General features: G+C 37.3%; 1 protein-coding gene across 1 annotated transcript; it reads right to left on the bottom strand.

Annotated features, from left to right (window-relative positions):
• Positions 1-2,121: 2,121 nt before the first annotated feature.
• LOC128471914 (protein-glutamine gamma-glutamyltransferase E-like) lies at positions 2,122-18,900 on the bottom strand. The gene is made up of 13 exons (XM_053453912.1): positions 18,886-18,900; positions 15,609-15,782; positions 14,898-15,146; positions 14,234-14,352; positions 12,198-12,326; positions 10,451-10,628; positions 9,860-9,995; positions 9,432-9,535; positions 9,088-9,330; positions 6,673-6,999; positions 6,422-6,582; positions 4,275-4,408; positions 2,122-2,713 (listed from the first exon to the last, which is right to left on the bottom strand). The coding sequence occupies exons 1-13, from the start codon at positions 18,890-18,892 to the stop codon at positions 2,560-2,562; spliced, it is 2,115 nt and encodes a 704-aa protein (XP_053309887.1). The 5' UTR covers positions 18,893-18,900; the 3' UTR covers positions 2,122-2,559.
• Positions 18,901-19,082: the final 182 nt, after the last annotated feature.

Genomic DNA, 19,082 nt, shown 5'->3' with positions numbered 1-19,082 from the left:
AGGGTGTGGTTAATAGGTGACTGGGGGCGGAGTTTACTAAGACTTTTGCATGTGACTTTGTGACATATTGAGTATTATTTATGAAACTAAGTAAGGTTTTTTTTTTTAAAGAATGTTCTTATTTATGACGATTTAATGTATGAACACGTTCTGTTGCTTATACACCTTACTGTGTCTTCCAACACTGAGAAAAGTTTTAAAGAAGGACTGTCTATACTAAGTAGGGAAGGTTATTCATCTCTATGACTATTGTGGAACTTAGGTAAGGCGAATCCATCTGCCATTTCTCATTACTACTAGATAGTGAAAGACCCTGTAGCAGGGTTACCAGTTGTTATAGGGTTAAAACCTGAGTGTAACCACACAGTGGCGCAACAAATAATGGTGGGGACCCCCTGCAAGACTTACTGTAGGCCGCAAGCCTTTTCTACACACAAAGTACAATATTTACACACACAGTAACATACTAACATACTTACACAAACACCCACACACAAAAAAACTTACACACAGATGCTAACATACATTTTAATATTAGAAATACACAGTAACATTTTCAGATTCCACAATGATCCATAGGCTAGAAAAACCTCCAAAGAAAAAACCTTGTTTAATACGGTCACTTTAAGAATCTCTGACCTCACGTCGTTATGAAAGGGTGCTCCACCTGTGCCTCAGGGTGCGATTATTGTGTGTAGTGACTGACACACGCCTGAATCTGGTCCTGTGTAACCTGAACTTATATCCTCTGTTCGGAGACCTCTGAAAAGGTAATGTCACTATTATCTTAACTCCTGCCTGATTTGGGTTAGATCTGTGAATTATCTGAGCTCCTGTCTGATCTGAATTTGTCCTGTGGATAGAAATTTCCATTTTGGATCAAGCCCCATCGATGCAACTCTGGATACCAAGCTGTACCCTTTCACAAGTTCTATGGACTTTCTGCTATCTTCTCTGTAATGAGATTCTGAACTTACCCTGCCATTTCGGATCATTTGGAGATAATCAAATCAGCGCTTCTTCTGTTATTTCATTTGACTTTACCTACCTGCCATATTAATCTGAACCTGTGTGCTCTGAGAGACTGCCTTATATTTCAAACCTGTTTTTCACCGCTGACAATAAATACGAAAGGATTCATTCTTCTCATTATAGTGTTTTGGTGAATTTTATTTCCATCCAATATGGCTAACTAACCTGACGGTCAGCACACACATGACAAACATACTAATACACTTACTTACACACAAACAGGCCCAGAGGTATGCATGGTACAGGGTGGGAAGGGGTTTCTCACAATATGAAGGCCTCTGTTATGCCATGTTAACCATGTTCATTTGATAAGCTGTAGCAGCTGCTCATTACCCAACTATAGCTGCCAGTGGAGTCAGTAGTACATGGATGTAGCATGTGGACAACCAGAAGGTTGTAAAAATTCTTGAACTGCATAAGAATCTGTATTTGTTTTTGGCTGAATAAAAGTCTGTCTTCTTTATTATCCAGGGTTCCAGTTTCCTCTGCTGGTGATGGAGCAGGTGAAACATGGAAGGAGAGTAGGTGTGGGCAAAAGAAGACGAAAATAGAAAACTGACAGAGCTTCACGCAGGGACTCCAGGACAGAACCAGAAAGTTCCCAGGTATCGTCCAGCTACCACCAACCATAATAGGTCTCTGCGATGGAGGCCAGCATTTACATGTGAACCCCATAGAAAACATGGGGAGTTCCTATATTTTCTTCGTTTGATATTAGAAATACACTGTAACATACTTACACATTGATACATTTACTTACACACAGTAATATTACGTAGATAAAGTTAAATACTGACTTACGCACACAGTAGCAGGATTGATGCTTTTTTAAAACAATGCTGATAGGAATAACTTTTACTTTAATGCTAGACCGTCACACCTATATATTTATAGTGTATGATATCAAGCAAAAGTAATACCATGTGTTTGGTTTATAATGTATAGCTTTAGTGCGCATGTTGCAAATAGCTGCTAAAATGCTTTCATTCGCTTATGGTTCCGGCCCATCCCTGGTTTTGACAAATCACAATGAACGGGTTAAAGTCATTATGCATCTTTATTTAAGGACATCATTTCAGTACAACTGATCCACAGTTAGACATTGTGAGCAGGTAGGGAGTAACCTATTCTGGTTACTGTTCTTTGCTGATAATGTACAGTCACCAGTATTAGGTGCTGATTGGTCAATGAGTGGTGTATAGTGATTTTTTTTCTTTGTGGTTTGGGGTAAATTTTCAAATATAGTCTCTGCTGAGCTTATGAATGAAAGAAGGAGAAGATGTTGTTGATATAAGGGAATGTTCAGGTGACTCCTTTGGCGCTTTAGTTAAGTTACTTCTACAGGATTTCTACTACCTAAAAGTTGATGGAAAGGTCTACCCCTGTTCTTTCATGGTACATAAAGACCTTCAATAGAATAATTGTTAGTCATGATAAACATATAATTTAAATGTCATTGTGTCAAGGTCTGAAACATGAATTAATCATTCTAGAAGTGGTAGCAGCTTGCGGCCGGTGCCTCTGTTATCAGTGAGAACCTATCACCATAACTTTCTGAGATGCTTTGACGTTCTGTATTTTGTCAGAGTTGAAAGTCAATTGCAATGTTCTTAAACCAGATTTGAAAGGGGTAACTATAAAGTGTGTCGTGTATTTCTTCCCAGGCTTCAAGGGTGGCAATCTAAAAAACAAAAAAAAAAGGAATGTATAATGTTATACAGAGACACAGTGTTTGTCAATTTCATAATATGCCAAGGGCTCAAAGTAATATAGTATTACAGAAAAAAATATATTCTGTTAAGCTTTAAAAGTTTACTTATTTCCAGAATCAATTACATTCTTGAAAAGAAATATTGATATAACCGTATTGGTCCAAGGGAAAACGAAACCTTAGTCGAAGTTGATACTCTTTATTTAGTCAATATAGAAAAAAGCGTTCAGAGACCTCAGAGAAGGAATTCTTTCAGAAGAGGAGACCTCTAAGGCCCCTTTATGAAAGGTTTCATGTTTTTCATTTTTTGGGGCTCAATAAAAAGGTATCGCGTTCAATTATTGACTGTCCCCCGCTTTTTGAAACAACTCTATATATCGCTAGTAAAGCATTTTGTTAATTTTAAATTATTTTCTCTGGCTTTGATGAAGACCATATGTGGTCAAAATAGTGGGATCTACTCAATAAGTGTCTAATGCTTCTTAATTAATGCTTGTGAGTTGGCCTAAAATGAGGGATGAGGAGTCTAGTTGAGGCCTATTTCACCTCATCCCCTTTTTCTTTTTTATTATTAATGTAGTTACATTAAAAGAAAAAATCATTCCAAGGCATACAGAAATATGCATAGGGAGCCCTACACTTAGACCTTTTACTATGGGTACTATGTGCGCAACATATTATGAATGATTCACGCTCCTACACTCAGTGTTTTGAGCATTAATGCATATTAACACATTTTTGGACACGCATCATTAGGATTTCTTTGAAACCTTTTACACGGTGACATTTATTCAACAAAAAAACTGGTTTTGATTGAGACAAAGTTGAATGTGTGATCCCAGGCAAATCCTTTGTATGACGCTACAAATCCGTGCAATCATTTAGTCACATGAAACTCTTGCAATTGCTCTATAAAATGTGTGATTCTTTACCATCACCAAAAATCCATTTAATTTGACAAAATCCACAATATGTGATTCATTCCTAATAAAATGGTTAACAAAATGAACTGCATGGACGACAACATGTCAGATTATTTTATTGTATGGGAAAACAAAGTTTTCCAAGAGCTGTGTTATAAATCATAGGGATTAAAGTAGGCTAGAACACTGCATTCATAGGTGTGGTGCCACTTAGTGGGCCTTTTTAAAATGACTGGGCCTTTCTAGTATGACTGGTCCTTGAGATTTTTCCACAAACACTAATATGAAGTGTTTATGCCTAGACGTGACTAGACCTATCATATAAGCATTCTAGATGGCTGCCTAGGCCTTGTTGGCCTGGGTCAGGATATGACCCTAGTGGACTTTGAAGTGAGGACCTTTCCTGCAGGTGCATGCAGAAGTGGGGTGCTAGAGACATAGTTCTCTTAGGATGCTCTAATATCAGCCATTTGCTTAGGGGCAAGAGGTTGTACATTATTCCCGGAAAATAATGGTTACATAACTTATGTCTAACATGCTCTTACTGTACACCATTTCTCCCCAGATATTTAAAGTTAGGTAAACTATATTTTTTTGACCAGACTTACTTGTGCTGAAATTGTCCGCTAACTAGTCCACTTCCTTCCAATGTCAATACGCATGAATTCAGTGTCTCAGAAAATGTGTTGGAGAGCTCAACCTCTGCGTAGAAAGTCGTGTATATAACAGCCTGCGTAGGCATCTATGAAAAAAATGATTAAAAAGGAAGTAATAAACTTTATGTTGTATAGAGAGACCAAGGTCTTTCATCACAAGAGTATAAAGAATGCAGGTCACCTAAGAAGTAACTATATGCTGTCAGTAATAGTACGGAAGAACGCAGAGAATGTTTCAGTGCAGGTTCCAGCATAAAATAAGACAAAGTGTCTTGTTCATGTAATGAAATAAAATATTCTTCTGTAGCTTAAATCTGAAATATTAGTGTAGTCTGACAATACATACAGCTTCTGCATATTATTATTTGTTTTATGCAGCACCATCAAATTCCGTAGTGCTGTACAATGGGTGGACATAACAAGTAGTCTGTAACATAACAAATTGATTTACAGAGACAACAGGTGAGGAGGGCCCTGCTCAAACGAGCCTACAATCTAGAGGGATTTAGGGTGTATTACACAATAGGTAAAAGTGCCGTTGTTAGGGATGGACCAGCCACACTAGTAAAAGTATTCCAGGAGAGGGACTAGGAAAGGTGAGTTGAAGGAATAAAGGCACGGAGAAAGGCCGGGGGAGATCATTCCAGAAGATAGTGACAGCCCTTGAGAAATCTTGTAAGCGTGCATGAGAGCTAGAAATCAGAGGAGAGGACAGAAGGAGATTGTTGGATGAGCGGAGAGACCGGTTAGGAGTGTATTTAGAGATGAGTGATGAGATGTAGGTAGGGGAACCACTGTGAAGGGCTTTGAAAGTAAGAGTAAGGATTTTGAAATTAATCCTGAAGTGCACAGGCAGCCAGTGAAGCGATGTGAGTGGAAGATAATTCATGGTGGATTGTAGAGGGGTGAGACTGTTAAGAGGGAGACCAGCTAGGACAGAGTTACAATAATAAAGACATGGAAGAGAGCCTTAGTGGCATTCTGTGTTAGGAAGGGAGGGATGCGGGCAATGTTTTTAAGATGGAGACGGCAGTTTTTAGAGACAGACTGAATGTGGGAGTGAACAAAATGTCTGAGTCAAGATTGACACCAAGACAGCGGGCAGAGAGGAAGAGAGATCAGCAGACAATAGATAGATCTGGGTGTCATACAGGTGAAAGCCAAAGGATGTGATTAGTTTGGCAAGTGAGGAAGCCTTGGGGTACCCCCACTGAGAGGGGGAGGGGAAGTGTTACCGGAGACAGACGCTGAAGGTATGATCAGAGAGGTAGGAAGTGAACCAGGAGAGAGCAGTGCCATGGAGACCAAGAGCATGAAGAGTTTGAAGGAGAAGAGGGTGACCCACAGTGTCAAAAGCAGCAGAAAGGTCCAGTAGGATTAGCTTGGGGTAGTGGCCCTTGGATTTGGCAGTGAGTCATTAGTAACTTTAGTAAGGGCGGTCTCGGTAGAGTAAAAAGCAGAAATTAGAGTAGGTGAGCTGTGAAACAATAAAGAAAAAAATGGTGGTTCAAAGACTTCTTCTTAGCTCATTTATATGAAAGAATAAGAAAACCACAAAGCGCAACCTATAAATGCAAAAAAATATGATGGAGTGGATGGCGTGATATTTAACTCACACTTTTAAAGAGCACTAAAAAAGTGCTATATGTGTATCTCAAACGAAGAGTAAAACTCAAGAATGCATAATAGATTAATCTTCATAGAACGATTTAGTAGCGACAGATAAGTACAATGTGAATATTCTTACAAGACAGCAGGCATCAAAGTCCCAAAAGAAAGAGTAACACTAGACTGGGTTTCACAGGATTTTGTGAGAGAATAACTCAACATTTTGCACAAGGATACATTGACAACCATTTGAATTAAAAAATATATATATATATCTTACATTTAAAATTAAATAAATAAACATCTAGGGCAGAGAATGTTCACTTACAAATTTTAGCTATGGATTGTAAAGTTTGTGCATGGAGAGGTTTAGAAAGCTGTAAGATCTAAGTCTTTTTTATTTTTTTTTATTTTAAGTTGCACTACTACAGTTTAAAAACTAACTACATTTCAGTAACCTGGTCACGATACAGTGGCAATGCTCTTCCTACCTTCATACTTAGAGGCAGCTTTACCAAAGTAACATCTTTCTCCACCAAGATTCTTTCTTCAGAGCCTTCAACCTCACACAAGGCTGTCATACGGATCACGTTGTCTTCCTTCACGCATTTTCCATACTGGGTATACGTTAGCGGTATGGAAATGTTTATTTCTTGTGGATAAAACAGATCAATCAAACTTTATTTTGTTTTCCCCTCGAATAATTAATCAATTAATAACATTGTGTGCTAAGAGCACTTACCTTGCTGAGGACCCAGTTGAACGGATTTTGCTTCAGTCCAGATCTCGTGTTTAGGCCGTCCAGTATACAAAATACAGGAAGCAGTCATGTTTACAACAATGCTAATGGTATCAGCTTTCAGGTTTTTTAGAGTAAGCATGACCTCTATATCCTGTCCAACTGTGGGAACTTTTTCCACTTTAAAACGTCCAAACAGTATCTCGCCTTGCATTGTCCTATCGCCACCTCTTCTACGTAAACCAAGTAAGTTCCTCTCAAGTTCCTCAATGGGACCTTCATGTAACTTATGAACAGCCTTTTCAAATACCTCTCTCTCCTCTTTGGAACCTGTTGTAAAGAGAAATAATTCAAATATTCTATCAAGGAATTAAGCTTTTTTTTTTTTTTTTCCAGGGAAGATGACCACATTTTATTTTGTCCATTCAGGGGGACACTATGAAGCAGATAAGATTACACACACAGGTATATATATATATATGATTCATATATATACACACCATCACATACAGATAAAAATGCATTTTATATTATTATTATTATTATTATTATTATTATTATTAGGAAGCCCTGGGAACCACATTGATTTTAGATGTAATGATATATTTATATCATACATACAATCATTACAAACATGAACTGTTTCAGATACTTTCTCAATTAGCAGACATAAACAGATTGAGAGAATTAACCCCTCTATAACCAGACATGAGCAAATTTAGAGAATTATCCCCACTATTACAAGGCATTACAACACAGTCACACAGACGGACAAACCGTCGCGTAAACACATACCTGGTTTTGGCTGCAGCTTCCACTGAGATCGGTGTGGAGGAAAGACTCTCAGCCAATCAGGAGAATTGAGGGGTCTCTCCTGATTGGTTGAGACCAATTCTCATTCTGGGACAATGCGTTGGCTGCACAGGACCCATTGCGGGACTGTGCTGGGCAATCCAGGACATGTGGTCACCCTAGTTTCAGGTCTTCACAAACATGAGCAGTATAAAATATATCATATGAGACAAATAAGACGGTGATAGGATTACAAGGCACTAGAATAGCAAATGATTTGGCTCATCCTGTATTTTGGGGTCTCTGGTATTAAAATGTAACTGGGGTAGTAGCTCTGAGGCTTGAAGTAGGGCTATCCGAAATGCATTGCTTTTAAAGCAGCACCTCTGTTCTTTTGTGTTTTCCAGACCAGGTACACCATTATACCGATAATGTATTTGTATAAAGGTACATACATTTTTATTTTCTAATCTTATTTTCTTGTTTTTTTAAGTATATATTCTTTTTTTATATCTAGAAACATTTCCTGAAGTGATGGGGTTTTTTTTTTGGCACGTATACTTATTCAAGTGTTTTCTACTTGAATATACCTAACATATGTTTTTCTTTTTATTATCTCATTATGTTTAATTTTGTTTTTATAATTTTCTTAATCTAGTATTTGTATTTTTCACTTTATATTCTTGTTTCTGCACATATATATTTTAACGCTGACCACTTTTGTTGACAAGCAGAACCATACCGTTGATCGCTATGGTGACGGGATAACTATAGAAACTTGCACAAAAATCACATTTTATACATAGCCTCCAGAGGGTGAGAACCCAAATCATAACGATTACATATATTTTCATTCTTTGTTACTCAACACTATCCAATGTACCCTATAGGCACTTGTATCCTATTCATACATAGCAAGAAAATTAGTCCCTTTTAATCAACTATTGCAACACCTTTTTTAACGACCTTAATAAAAAGCCATATATGTTGTATACGGTACTTGCTCAATTATAAAATTTGGTTTCATTGCCAGAAAAAATCATCTAAAAAAAAAAAAAAAAAACAAAAACAAAAAACATGACTTCATCTTATAATCAAGGTCGTCTTGTGAGACCTCAGATCAGTGCTGATCATCTCTCAGCCACTGACTGATAGGCAGATGAATATACAAGATTTTGTACGGATGAGATATGGAGTAAATCACCACCTCACATTACTACCCCCAGCCCTACCAGATTTTAATAGTGCATATGAGTGGAATAGTGGAAGTAAGTGTGGAAATGAGTGAGTGCAGGTAATCTGTTAGGTGTTCAAATGATAAAACACTGTTTCGATGAAATCCAGAATTTGGAAGGGGTCAGCTTACTATCAGGATAGTCTTATAATCGAGCAAATTTATAAAATATAGAAGTATTTCCCAATGTCTTGACTTCTGTACATGACTCCTCCATAAATTATCACAGGGTGATAAATCAATGTCTGTAATCTATACTATGCATTTATTATTATGTGCCATGTTGAATAACCCTATTTGAACCAGTAAAAATAAAATCTATAATTATCAATGTAATCAACATTATTAAATGTGTGCTATGAATAATGCTAATAACAGGAAGATGGTAATACCTTCTGAATGTTTATATGTGTGTGTAACATCCACTCGATCATCTGTCCCAACAGCTTTTGTGCTAATGTATTTGCCGATTGCTCTTGTATCATTTGTAGTCCTTTTCTTGGTCCCATCACTGTACTGGATCCAGGAAGCAACATCGGCGTTTACAGAGGCAAACATGAATCCTACATCATAGTTCAGATCAGTATCTCCTTCTTTAATTGCATGAAGTGGTGCAGGACCACAACGATATATTCCTGGGGAACCCAACAAAAGGCTGTGAGTTAGAGGTGCTGTTCTGCCTACTCTACTGAACTTGGTTTGGGCCATGAGATCTAAGATTGTGGAGCTGCCATACCTTTACTGGTCTCCAGTGGAGTTGAATCCATTACTTGCCAGCCATTGTAGGGTGCGCCAATGTCACTGCGCCTAAACCAAGCTTCATTCCAGACGTGGAAATTCCTGAAAACAATAGTACAATGACACCATGGCATGCTTACCAGGTCATTGCAAATACTCCCAATCATTTATGCACAGTCAAAACAAATGCATCCCATTTAATATTAACCTCAATGCTCTTTTAGTGCAGCTGCCCTGTCCATGACTCTTAGAAATACCAGAATAATATTTCTGGAGCGTGTGCTGGAAATACCATTTGTCTCATTTGTATTCATTTATACAGTACTTACTAATCTGCATTTCTGCCTAACTGACGTTTAGCTAGAAGATACCCTTTTTTCTATATTTGAATAGTATTTGCATAAGATTGGGCCCATCCTTACTCACCATATTAGATCTTGTTCAGCCTGTTGACTGCTTGCATGGCTATCATAGTATAAATCTATACACAGGTTTCCATTCTTGTCCTGGGCCGAGTTGAAGTTTGTAATGACGCGATTTGGAATCCCCAGGCATCTGAGCACTGGAATGAAAAATCAAATTGAGATTGTTCTAGTTTGATTTTTATATTGCCTCATTCTAAAGTCATGTAAGACAGCAGTTCCATTTTACATATTTACTCGCACTCCTGAGTAGAAAAAATACATCCTGGGACGGGGCAGCAGGAGGACAAAGGAGCAGGGGCATCTGTACAATGGGCTGATCGATTTGATGAGTTTGGGCCACCAGTCACCATTTAACTTTTGGCTTAATAGACAACCCTCAATTAATTGCAATCGTGTCTTGTGTAGGTATCTGTAACCTGACCTTAATTCTTCATGGATACCGTTGGCGAGTCATATTGTGTCTGACCAAGGTGTACAGATTTATATTGTGGTATTTTGACTAGAAAATGTACCTGGAATATTAAGCTACTAATATAATAAGATAATAGAATACTGGCATTGTGTAATGTCTAATGTCTTTATGGCCTGTTACCTGTGCAGAGGACACCTCCGTACACCCAGCACTGTCCATATTTCACAGGTCTAAATCCCTTATAGTACCATTGTTTCAAGATAGGAGTACTTCCATTCCAGCTCGTTGGGCTAACGCCATCATCATAATCCCCACTCCAGTTCTCCACAAGAACACCATTTTCATCTTTACTATTTACCTGGCAGACAAAAATAGGTAATTGCTACTATATCTTAACTTAAATAAGTCTATAAATATTGCTGTTACTCATACTCGGTATGTAAAATCAATGCTCTAATGTCAAAATTGTATTATGATGACCTGAGTCTACCATATATTTAAATGTTGGAAATCACTATTTCACAATAAAAACATTAGCTAGTTGGTCTATGTGCATTTATAAATCACTCAAATATATATATTGACACCAACCCACAGAGCTTGGATATTGTGGTCTGTGCCACCAGAGGGTTGTTATTGACAGAACGGCAGGACGCGCTGAGGCAGGTCCACGCCGCTCCAGCCCAAAAGACAGAACCGGTTGGGTGGATAAGAGATTTCCCTCCAACAGCTCACAAAGTAGCCATGTTTAATAAAGATATTATATATATATATATAATATTTATTTATATCGTATGTGCACTGGGGTCCCACAAGACCCCCTGCAACGTTTGTGTTGGAAAGCACTGCAGCTGGCTGGCATTCATATACACCGGCAAGGCTGAATGCATCTTCTGCAAGGCAATGATCTATAGGGGTCTGCTGAATTCCTTCATATGTTAGCAAGGAGAAAAACTGTTATGTGCATTAAATGGTATATGATAGCTGAAGTATCAATTCACAAATATCACAAATAGATAACTGTAGTCAGTATATGACAAATTGCTTCACAAACAATGACCTATATAATAACGATCATTAATAAGAAGCAAATTTAATTGTAGATATCCATATTAATCAGTGACTGCTATATTCTCTTAACAAATGCCAAAGCCGAGTGACTTGCCTTGTTTAATTATAGTTCCCAGTAGCCTGTCACTCTACAAACCAATATTTAATTATATTGCAATTTTATTTGAATTGTATTGCGATTATATTTTTGCATAAGCATGATCGCAACTGTTACCTTTCAATACATTCAAGAGACTGTTTGTTTTTTCCTTTTGAAACTTGCTTTTTTAAGATATATTTAATGTATTATTACAACTCTAAAAGGTCAGCTAGGACAATCCTGTTTCTGTGTAGATCAGCACTTTTCACTGAAAAAAGTACAATATGGATCTAAAATATTTTTATAGTAGGCAATTTGGACAGTACTTAAAAGTTAATTAAAATAATATACACTTAATATAATGATATGTTGTGTATATTGGAATGATCTGCGTAAGATATAGACTGCAGTGAAAATTGAAGGTTAGCAGATGCTTGAACCATTGCATCTGACTCCATCAATCATACCATGGTCAAAACCAGACAAAGAGTCTTGACAGTTCTTAAATATATACCAGTGTCAAAACCACTTAGACGGCCACGTGTCTTGGCCATGTACGTGTTCTTCATATATTTCCAGCCAAATAATTTGCTTGTTGGCTACTTGAGTTAGAAAATGGTATACCTAATACTGCTGCCAGGGGTCCTATAGGACAACAGGAGCCATAACAAGAGGTTTATATGGTCCCACAACCTATGGTTATCTTTAATTTCATATTTAAGTGGTAAAGTGAGAAAAACACCGACAGTAATATGGAATATGCGATACGTCACTCACCGTGGCATTAAGGACTCTGCACACATAGAGTGGATCACTCCGTTGTGAGACGTCAGATGCTGGGTCTTTTTGATAATTAATGCTGTGATCCAAGATGGCAAAGCAGATGTCCAGAATATTTGCATCAAACTAAAGGCAAACAGATAAAACAAAGCACTTTGATAAAACATTCCACATTTTCCAGCACGGACACATTAATAGAAGCTTAATGAACTATGGTGGTCTTGTAATTATTATTGATTGATTTATAGAGTGCCATCATATTCTTTAGTTCTGTTCAATCTGCAGAAAACATAACATAATAATTTGCACCTACAGAAACAAAATGCTAGGAAGGACAACTTACAATTTAGAAAATTGCAGAATTTTGCAATATGTAGCCTTGTGTTAACCACAATGCGAAAAGTAACATTTTAGCTACTACACTAACACTAGTAATAAAAGCATCTTACTTTTTCAAGTAGCTATTATGTGTATATATGTGTGTGTGTGTGTGTGTATATGTGTGTATAGATATATATCTCTTATATCATGACAAACGCAAAGATAAAATATTGCGTTCTAATTAATTCTAAAGTAATGCTGCTCCAAGTCCCTTTTTTATTATAAAATCCTCACCCAACTGTCTCATTATACTGTTCTGCCATGTTTATTGTAATTTCTATTCATTCATTGGTTATATATATTGGTTTTTATTATGAGAGTTGAGAGAGCTGAGGCACAAGCACCATCTTGGTTCTGTCTAGCACTTCTTCACGTTTCATGAGCTATGGCAGTAGTAATTGTAGGTGAAGATCAAGTTCTATCATTTTACCTTATATCACCTTTTCCTAGAATCTAACCTGATGTAAATGTGAGGATTTCCCAACTTCTGATGCAGCCCTACCTTCTAAAGACGCGTATGGTAATGTAAAAGCTGGAAGTTTCACTTCTGAATTAGATTTTCTGAACTGGAATAGTTTAAACGCAGGTGTAACTTTGGTCGAATATGACGATGCTTAACAATCGGTTCATAAGAACAATTACTTTTCGTCAACTTCATATGAGCCATTGCATGATGTCATTTGGGTGTGCACGGCTTGATCATCAATTCATGGCTTATTCAGATGATTTACGTTATGTGCTGGTATGGCAGCGGTAAAAACTGTAGTATCTCATGTTAAGGCTATTTGATAAAAGCCATTTCAGGCTGTTTTGTGTCCGTTATGGTCGTCATCTTGTTTGTCTCACACAACATGATCTTATACCCTTACCGAGGGTTTTAATCTACTTAAAGTGATATTATGATCCTAAGCCGACTGTTCTATCTTTCTCAAAGTATTCCAAAATCACTAAAAGCACGTATGCATTTTATAGTTTAGTTATAATTACAATTAAGACTGGTATCAATACTGTATTTACAGATCTCTGAATCTATAACAGAGCAAGGATATAACTTTAGTCCTAGGATCTGTAACAATGGCATTTTACTATTCATTGAAGAATTCTTTACATGCAAATAAATGGCGACAACAAGTAATGGGTGGGGGAGAAAAACTAGATGATTAGATGTTTCATCTATACATTTATTTCCTCCAGGGTACATTATGCAATCACATGTCATCTCTTTGATGTATAAAGATAGCGCATTACCATGCAATGACTCCATGTTACATCTATTTGGAAACGCTTATCCAAATGCTACTTAAAGGAAAGCTGGCACTTTACCTTTTTAATTAAGTATTACAGATGAAATCTGCCTGAGATTTTTTTTGTTTGTTTCCGTATCAGTATAATTGTTTTGAAAATATTTAGTTTAGTTTAAAACTTTATATCGTTATAGCTGAGATTGATGGCAGCCTTTAGAAGAGCAGGGGTTAGCCTGCATAAAAACAATGAGCAACAGTAGTGGATGGATAGCTAAACGTGGATGAATTTTTTGGTAGAATCTGCTTCTTAGCATTCACCTGCCGTACTCTTATAGAAGCCTCAGAGGTTGACTATCGCCATCACTGTTAATAGATTAAAAACTGGGAATAAAATGCAACATAGCTCACCTGATTATACTCCCAGTTCCTAGACGTGATGTCATCGTAGCTTCCCACAAATATGACACCATATTCATTTAAAACGTATTCCTGTCTTTCATCCTCCTCAGACAGGAAAACATCATCCTCTGTAATAAAACAGCAAAAACACAATGCAATAAATGACACTGATGCTCAACATGACATTTCATGAGAAAATAAACAACCGGCCATTTAGGATTTAATTTAGGATTATAATTAAATTAGGATTATAATTTCTCAGTAAACTGGGTAATACTCAACATATTCATTATAAATGGCCACCGACAGTAAGCTTCTGACAGCCCTGCATAATACTGAATCAATGTAAAGAGCGTTCTCTAGTTACTTATATTATAAGTAATGTGCTGTGCAGAACCAACTCATCTCATATTGCCAGAAAAATTAATTAATACGCAATGACATGAGGCAACTAAAATATTTAGCACCAAGTCTAGAATTCCCTGAAGATGGCCTAGCTCAATCCATAAGCAGAATCCTGGTTTAGTGAATACAGCTCAACTTTGCACTCATTGTCTTGGCCAGGAGTAGGGTTAGGCACTGTTGGAGAATAGTCGATGACAGGTGTAGCCCAAGAGGTTGTCTTAGTGTCTTTTACACCATAAAAATCTATTGATGACTTTGAAGACTGTACCTTGGACCCATGGATTAAAGATTAGATAGAGTCCACCAATCTTCTGAGGAGCCCCCTGGTCAGAGCGGTTGGAAAGGACCGATACGCTCAGAATATAACGTCCAATCACAGAATTGGAGGGGCTGTTTATGGTCACAGTCAGGGACTTCGCAGAGCTGGATGTAAGGACTGCACTCCATGTCTCCGTCTCCTGAGCTCTAAACAATGGGAAGGACACTTTTGTTTTGGTTTCCTCTGAAGGAGATGGACCTGGAACAATGAACACAAAGAAAACAATATAACAAAGATAGTACAAATTCTTTGTCTCTGACAAATGTACAATGTTGCTGTACTCGGCTAGTATGAAAGTTACTTTAGTGTAACTGTCAATTTTCTGTTTTACTTACCTTACTTCTCTTTAAATAGTTAAACAATGGTACATGAACATATAACTAAAATATGATTTATGTTCATTTGACCTACTTCCCCACCTGGAGATTATTGTTCTCTTATCAATGGAAGAGGATTCTATATTTTGTGTGTCTATATGCCAAATATGTGCCTGAAAGATAAACAGTCACACCTAGCTGACAAGATCTAGAAGAGGTTGAAGCACCGTGGTTCTCTAACGCACAGGGAATTTGCTTGACATTTCTGTCCTTGACTGATCCTTTGGGTGGGAACCGTGTGATTCTAAGGGTTGTATTTCTGGTTGTATGCTGAACCTCCTACCTGTCTCACAGGTGAATTGAATGTTTTCTCCTGGCTCGGGAGCTCGGCTGAAATTCAGGGTGATCACAAAAGGTTGCCCCCTCCTTAGGATGAGATCAGTGCTGTCAAAGACATTGGTGTGGTGGGCTTTTTTGTTAGCAGAGAGATGCCAATCGCAGCTTATGACCTGTAAACCTGTGAGGTTGAATACGAACAACAAAAAATTACTTGCAAAGAAAACATTCATAACCAGTAAAATTCTGTATATAAATTGCTATAGATAGATTATGCATCATATAATAATCTACACTAGCGAATAGGTCATGTTATTTCCGAGATGTTATAGTGCGTAAATGCACCCTTATGATGCCGATGTTCTATCTAGTTTTATCTTTAAGTGCTAATAAATATGGTAGCATAACAAACGCTATATTTGTCCTTTAACAATCAATATCATTTGTGTGGGAAAAGGGAATTGTGGTTGGCAAAATATGTTGAAAATAGCAAAAAATAAAAAGCACTAGTACAAAAACACTCCTGGTTTTGGAAGAGTTAATATTCTATTTCGGTCTCTTTCACTGTGTTCTCCATCTGAAACTAGTTTTATTTCAAGAGATCATGGTTACCTCCTAGTATGAAATTGTTTTTAGAACCATCCTTATTAAAACATTTTGGTTGCTAACGTTACAATACAATCTTTGTGATGGGCCATTAAAGAGTTAATAATTCAAGATCCTCGTGGTCAGCTCAATGCACGCATTCCCAGGTATGATTATGAACGGTAAGCTGGTGTTGCCGGTTTCTTGATTATGGAAAATAAGCTGCTATACACATAAATGAAAGGTTCGTTCATCTCTGAATTTATATGACCAAGTAAATATGCTCAGCAAAATTATGCCTCATGAAATACATGATTTACAAAACTAAAATTCCTTATGTAACTGTAATAATGATATTCTGTATGTAACCACATAAACGTAAAACTTCAACTGAACCTTGCTCAGAGGAGCTTACTATCTATTCTGCGAACGCGCTGAACCCAAACACGGATCCTATACACCTATCTGTTCCCATTCAGGCAGGATACAGAAGCATGTTAACACTGGGTATCTCATCTTTTTAATTAAGGCACTGCCCATATATTAGGTGCATTGATTCATTAAATTAATAACTAGTTGTTCTCCTCGGTGGATATTGATTTGTCATCATGTTCGGCAAACTTCAAACGCCTTGACTGATACAAGTAAGTAGTTCAAGAATTGCAAGGGCATGATTTCGGAATGCGGTTATACTTCATCAATCTAGAGTTAAGTTAATTAGAACGGACAGTCTTACCTATTGATTAAAATAAACATGTGGGTACACTATGGCCTAGTTTTGATCGTCAAGCCCTACAGTCAAGGGACCGTGGATCAGCCCAGATGGGAAGGCTGGCATCTTCTGACCTAAGTTAACCTGAGTGCCCCCCAGCACCTACCCCCTCCTTAATTAACACATATACTCACTTTAACACACACTTAATTACACTCTAACATACACTCACGTGCACACACTCATACTATCAAACACACTTGCTTTAACACACACTTCCCTTGTCTGAATCTTATGTTTAGAGGTACTTGCACACTCTGTGAGCAAGCTGTGCTATTACTACAGGCTCATATAACATACGTGACTCTACTAGGTTTCTGCCTTTCCAGGAACTAGGCCACATTGGGAGATGGCTTTTTGAAGCTATTGATCACCAGCGCCCCTGGGCTTGCCCGTGTCTGCCAAGCAATATAGCTTAAATTTTAATGGTAAATTTTGCGTGTGTTACTGTTATTTTATGTTTTTTATATTTTAATTCATGTTGTTGATAATCTTCCCTCTCCACTATTGCAGTATCATTTCTCTAAATGAAATGTAATATAATATAATGATTGCTCATTTTGAAACAACTCAACTTATTTCAGAGATTCACAACTGCAGCATCCCTTTTACCGTTCAGACGTGATGAAAGCATTCCCTTTAGATGATACCGTTCAATGCGATAACGGTAATATTGTGGTGTGGGTGATAGTGGGAAAGAGGACAAGGTAAATGAAATCTAAAATCTTAAGGATTGAATACATTTCAGTATATACATAAAATGGTATAACAATATGGGTAATCCTATAAAAATCAATATCTTTGTTAGTTCATACAGCAATTAATATTGATGAAACTGGATGTTGTGCACTTTATGAACAAACAACGATATTTGTTGGGTTTTGCCCATGTTTTTATGATTTTGTTCAAAATACTGAAATTATTCAATTCTTATGATTTTATATTTGTATGACCCTGTGCTGTTTCTCACTCTAGCGCCCACAATGTTAGCATTATTGCTCTGTATCTTCTGTTATGCGTTGGGGACACACTTGTTGGTGTTATATAAAGCTTCTTAACCTTTTATTCTACTATCCTACTGTTTCTCTACTCAGACTCACACCACACATTAAACTGTACAATGCACTGTATGTGCTTTCAGCTGCTCATATGCCTCATTGAATATTATATGCACAGTCATTTCTAAAAGACACTTGGGAATCAGATCTTAAGTCAGAAACCTAATTTATACAATATTATATTAATTTTATATCCAACCATACTACCTGGCTCTACGCAGTTTGCACCTTTAAAGGAACCTTTATAAACTTGGTAAAAGCCATTAATCCCATATCCTACATTTGTTATTTACAGCTCCTTTACACATTTAGCTGTGTAGCCTTCCGGAATAGGCACCTGCAGAGGTTTGGTAAAGCCAGAACCATGCAGGTAGATCATTGTAATCGCCCACTATTCATTCATTGAACCCTATATAATTCAAAATAACCCACGTACACTCTTCATTTCAGCCCCAGTCATTTTTTAATATTCCTCCCTAACTATGCCTCTTATGTCTCCTCTGGGACCTCAAAAGTCGTGCTTTCCTGTAAAATAATAGAGAGGCTTCCTATGATTTTGGAGGAGATCCCACACTCTACCGACAATAAATACCAAATCACAGGGTGCAATATTCACAACTTAATGAATTCATAGTGATATGCATATAATACAAAAAGAGAAAATAACCAAACAGGTAGTCATAGGCATCATTGGAGTTTGAGGTTCCCCATCTGCAGGCAGTCCTTCTCCTTTTATAAAAATTGCTACACAGCAGATCCCAAGTCCCATGAGCTCACCTGGCATAACCCCATTTACACATATCGTACAATACACCGACAATGCCCTGCATTAACCCCAATACCTAGAACTCAACTTCCAGTGCACTCACCAGCCATTGCCTCTTCTCGTATCCTCTTAGTGATTCAGATTCAACATATTAACCTAATGACAGTAACATATAGCCCAGCTGTGTTACGTTCCTCCAATTAAAACCTGGGTGCGGCTTTTAGAAACGCCTCCAACATTACCCTGTACACAATAATGTATTAATTAATAAAAAGCTCAAATGTTGCTTAAAATGTATAA

This window comes from Spea bombifrons, chromosome 13 (assembly GCF_027358695.1).
Source record: "Spea bombifrons isolate aSpeBom1 chromosome 13, aSpeBom1.2.pri, whole genome shotgun sequence".
NCBI lineage: Eukaryota > Metazoa > Chordata > Amphibia > Anura > Pelobatidae > Spea > Spea bombifrons.
The sequence above is the reverse complement of the archived record's forward strand: the minus strand, read 5'-3'. Positions and strand labels throughout refer to the sequence as shown.

Bases quoted from the DNA above. Each gene is read 5' to 3' on its own strand.
- LOC128471914 (XM_053453912.1), bottom strand. The intron at 10,629-12,197 runs GTGAGTGACGTA...TTTGTCTGCCAG, and splicing joins GCAGAGTCCTTAATGCCACG to GTAAATAGTAAAGATGAAAA. The intron at 7,000-9,087 runs GTATTACCATCT...TCTTTACAACAG, and splicing joins CACATATAAACATTCAGAAG to GTTCCAAAGAGGAGAGAGAG.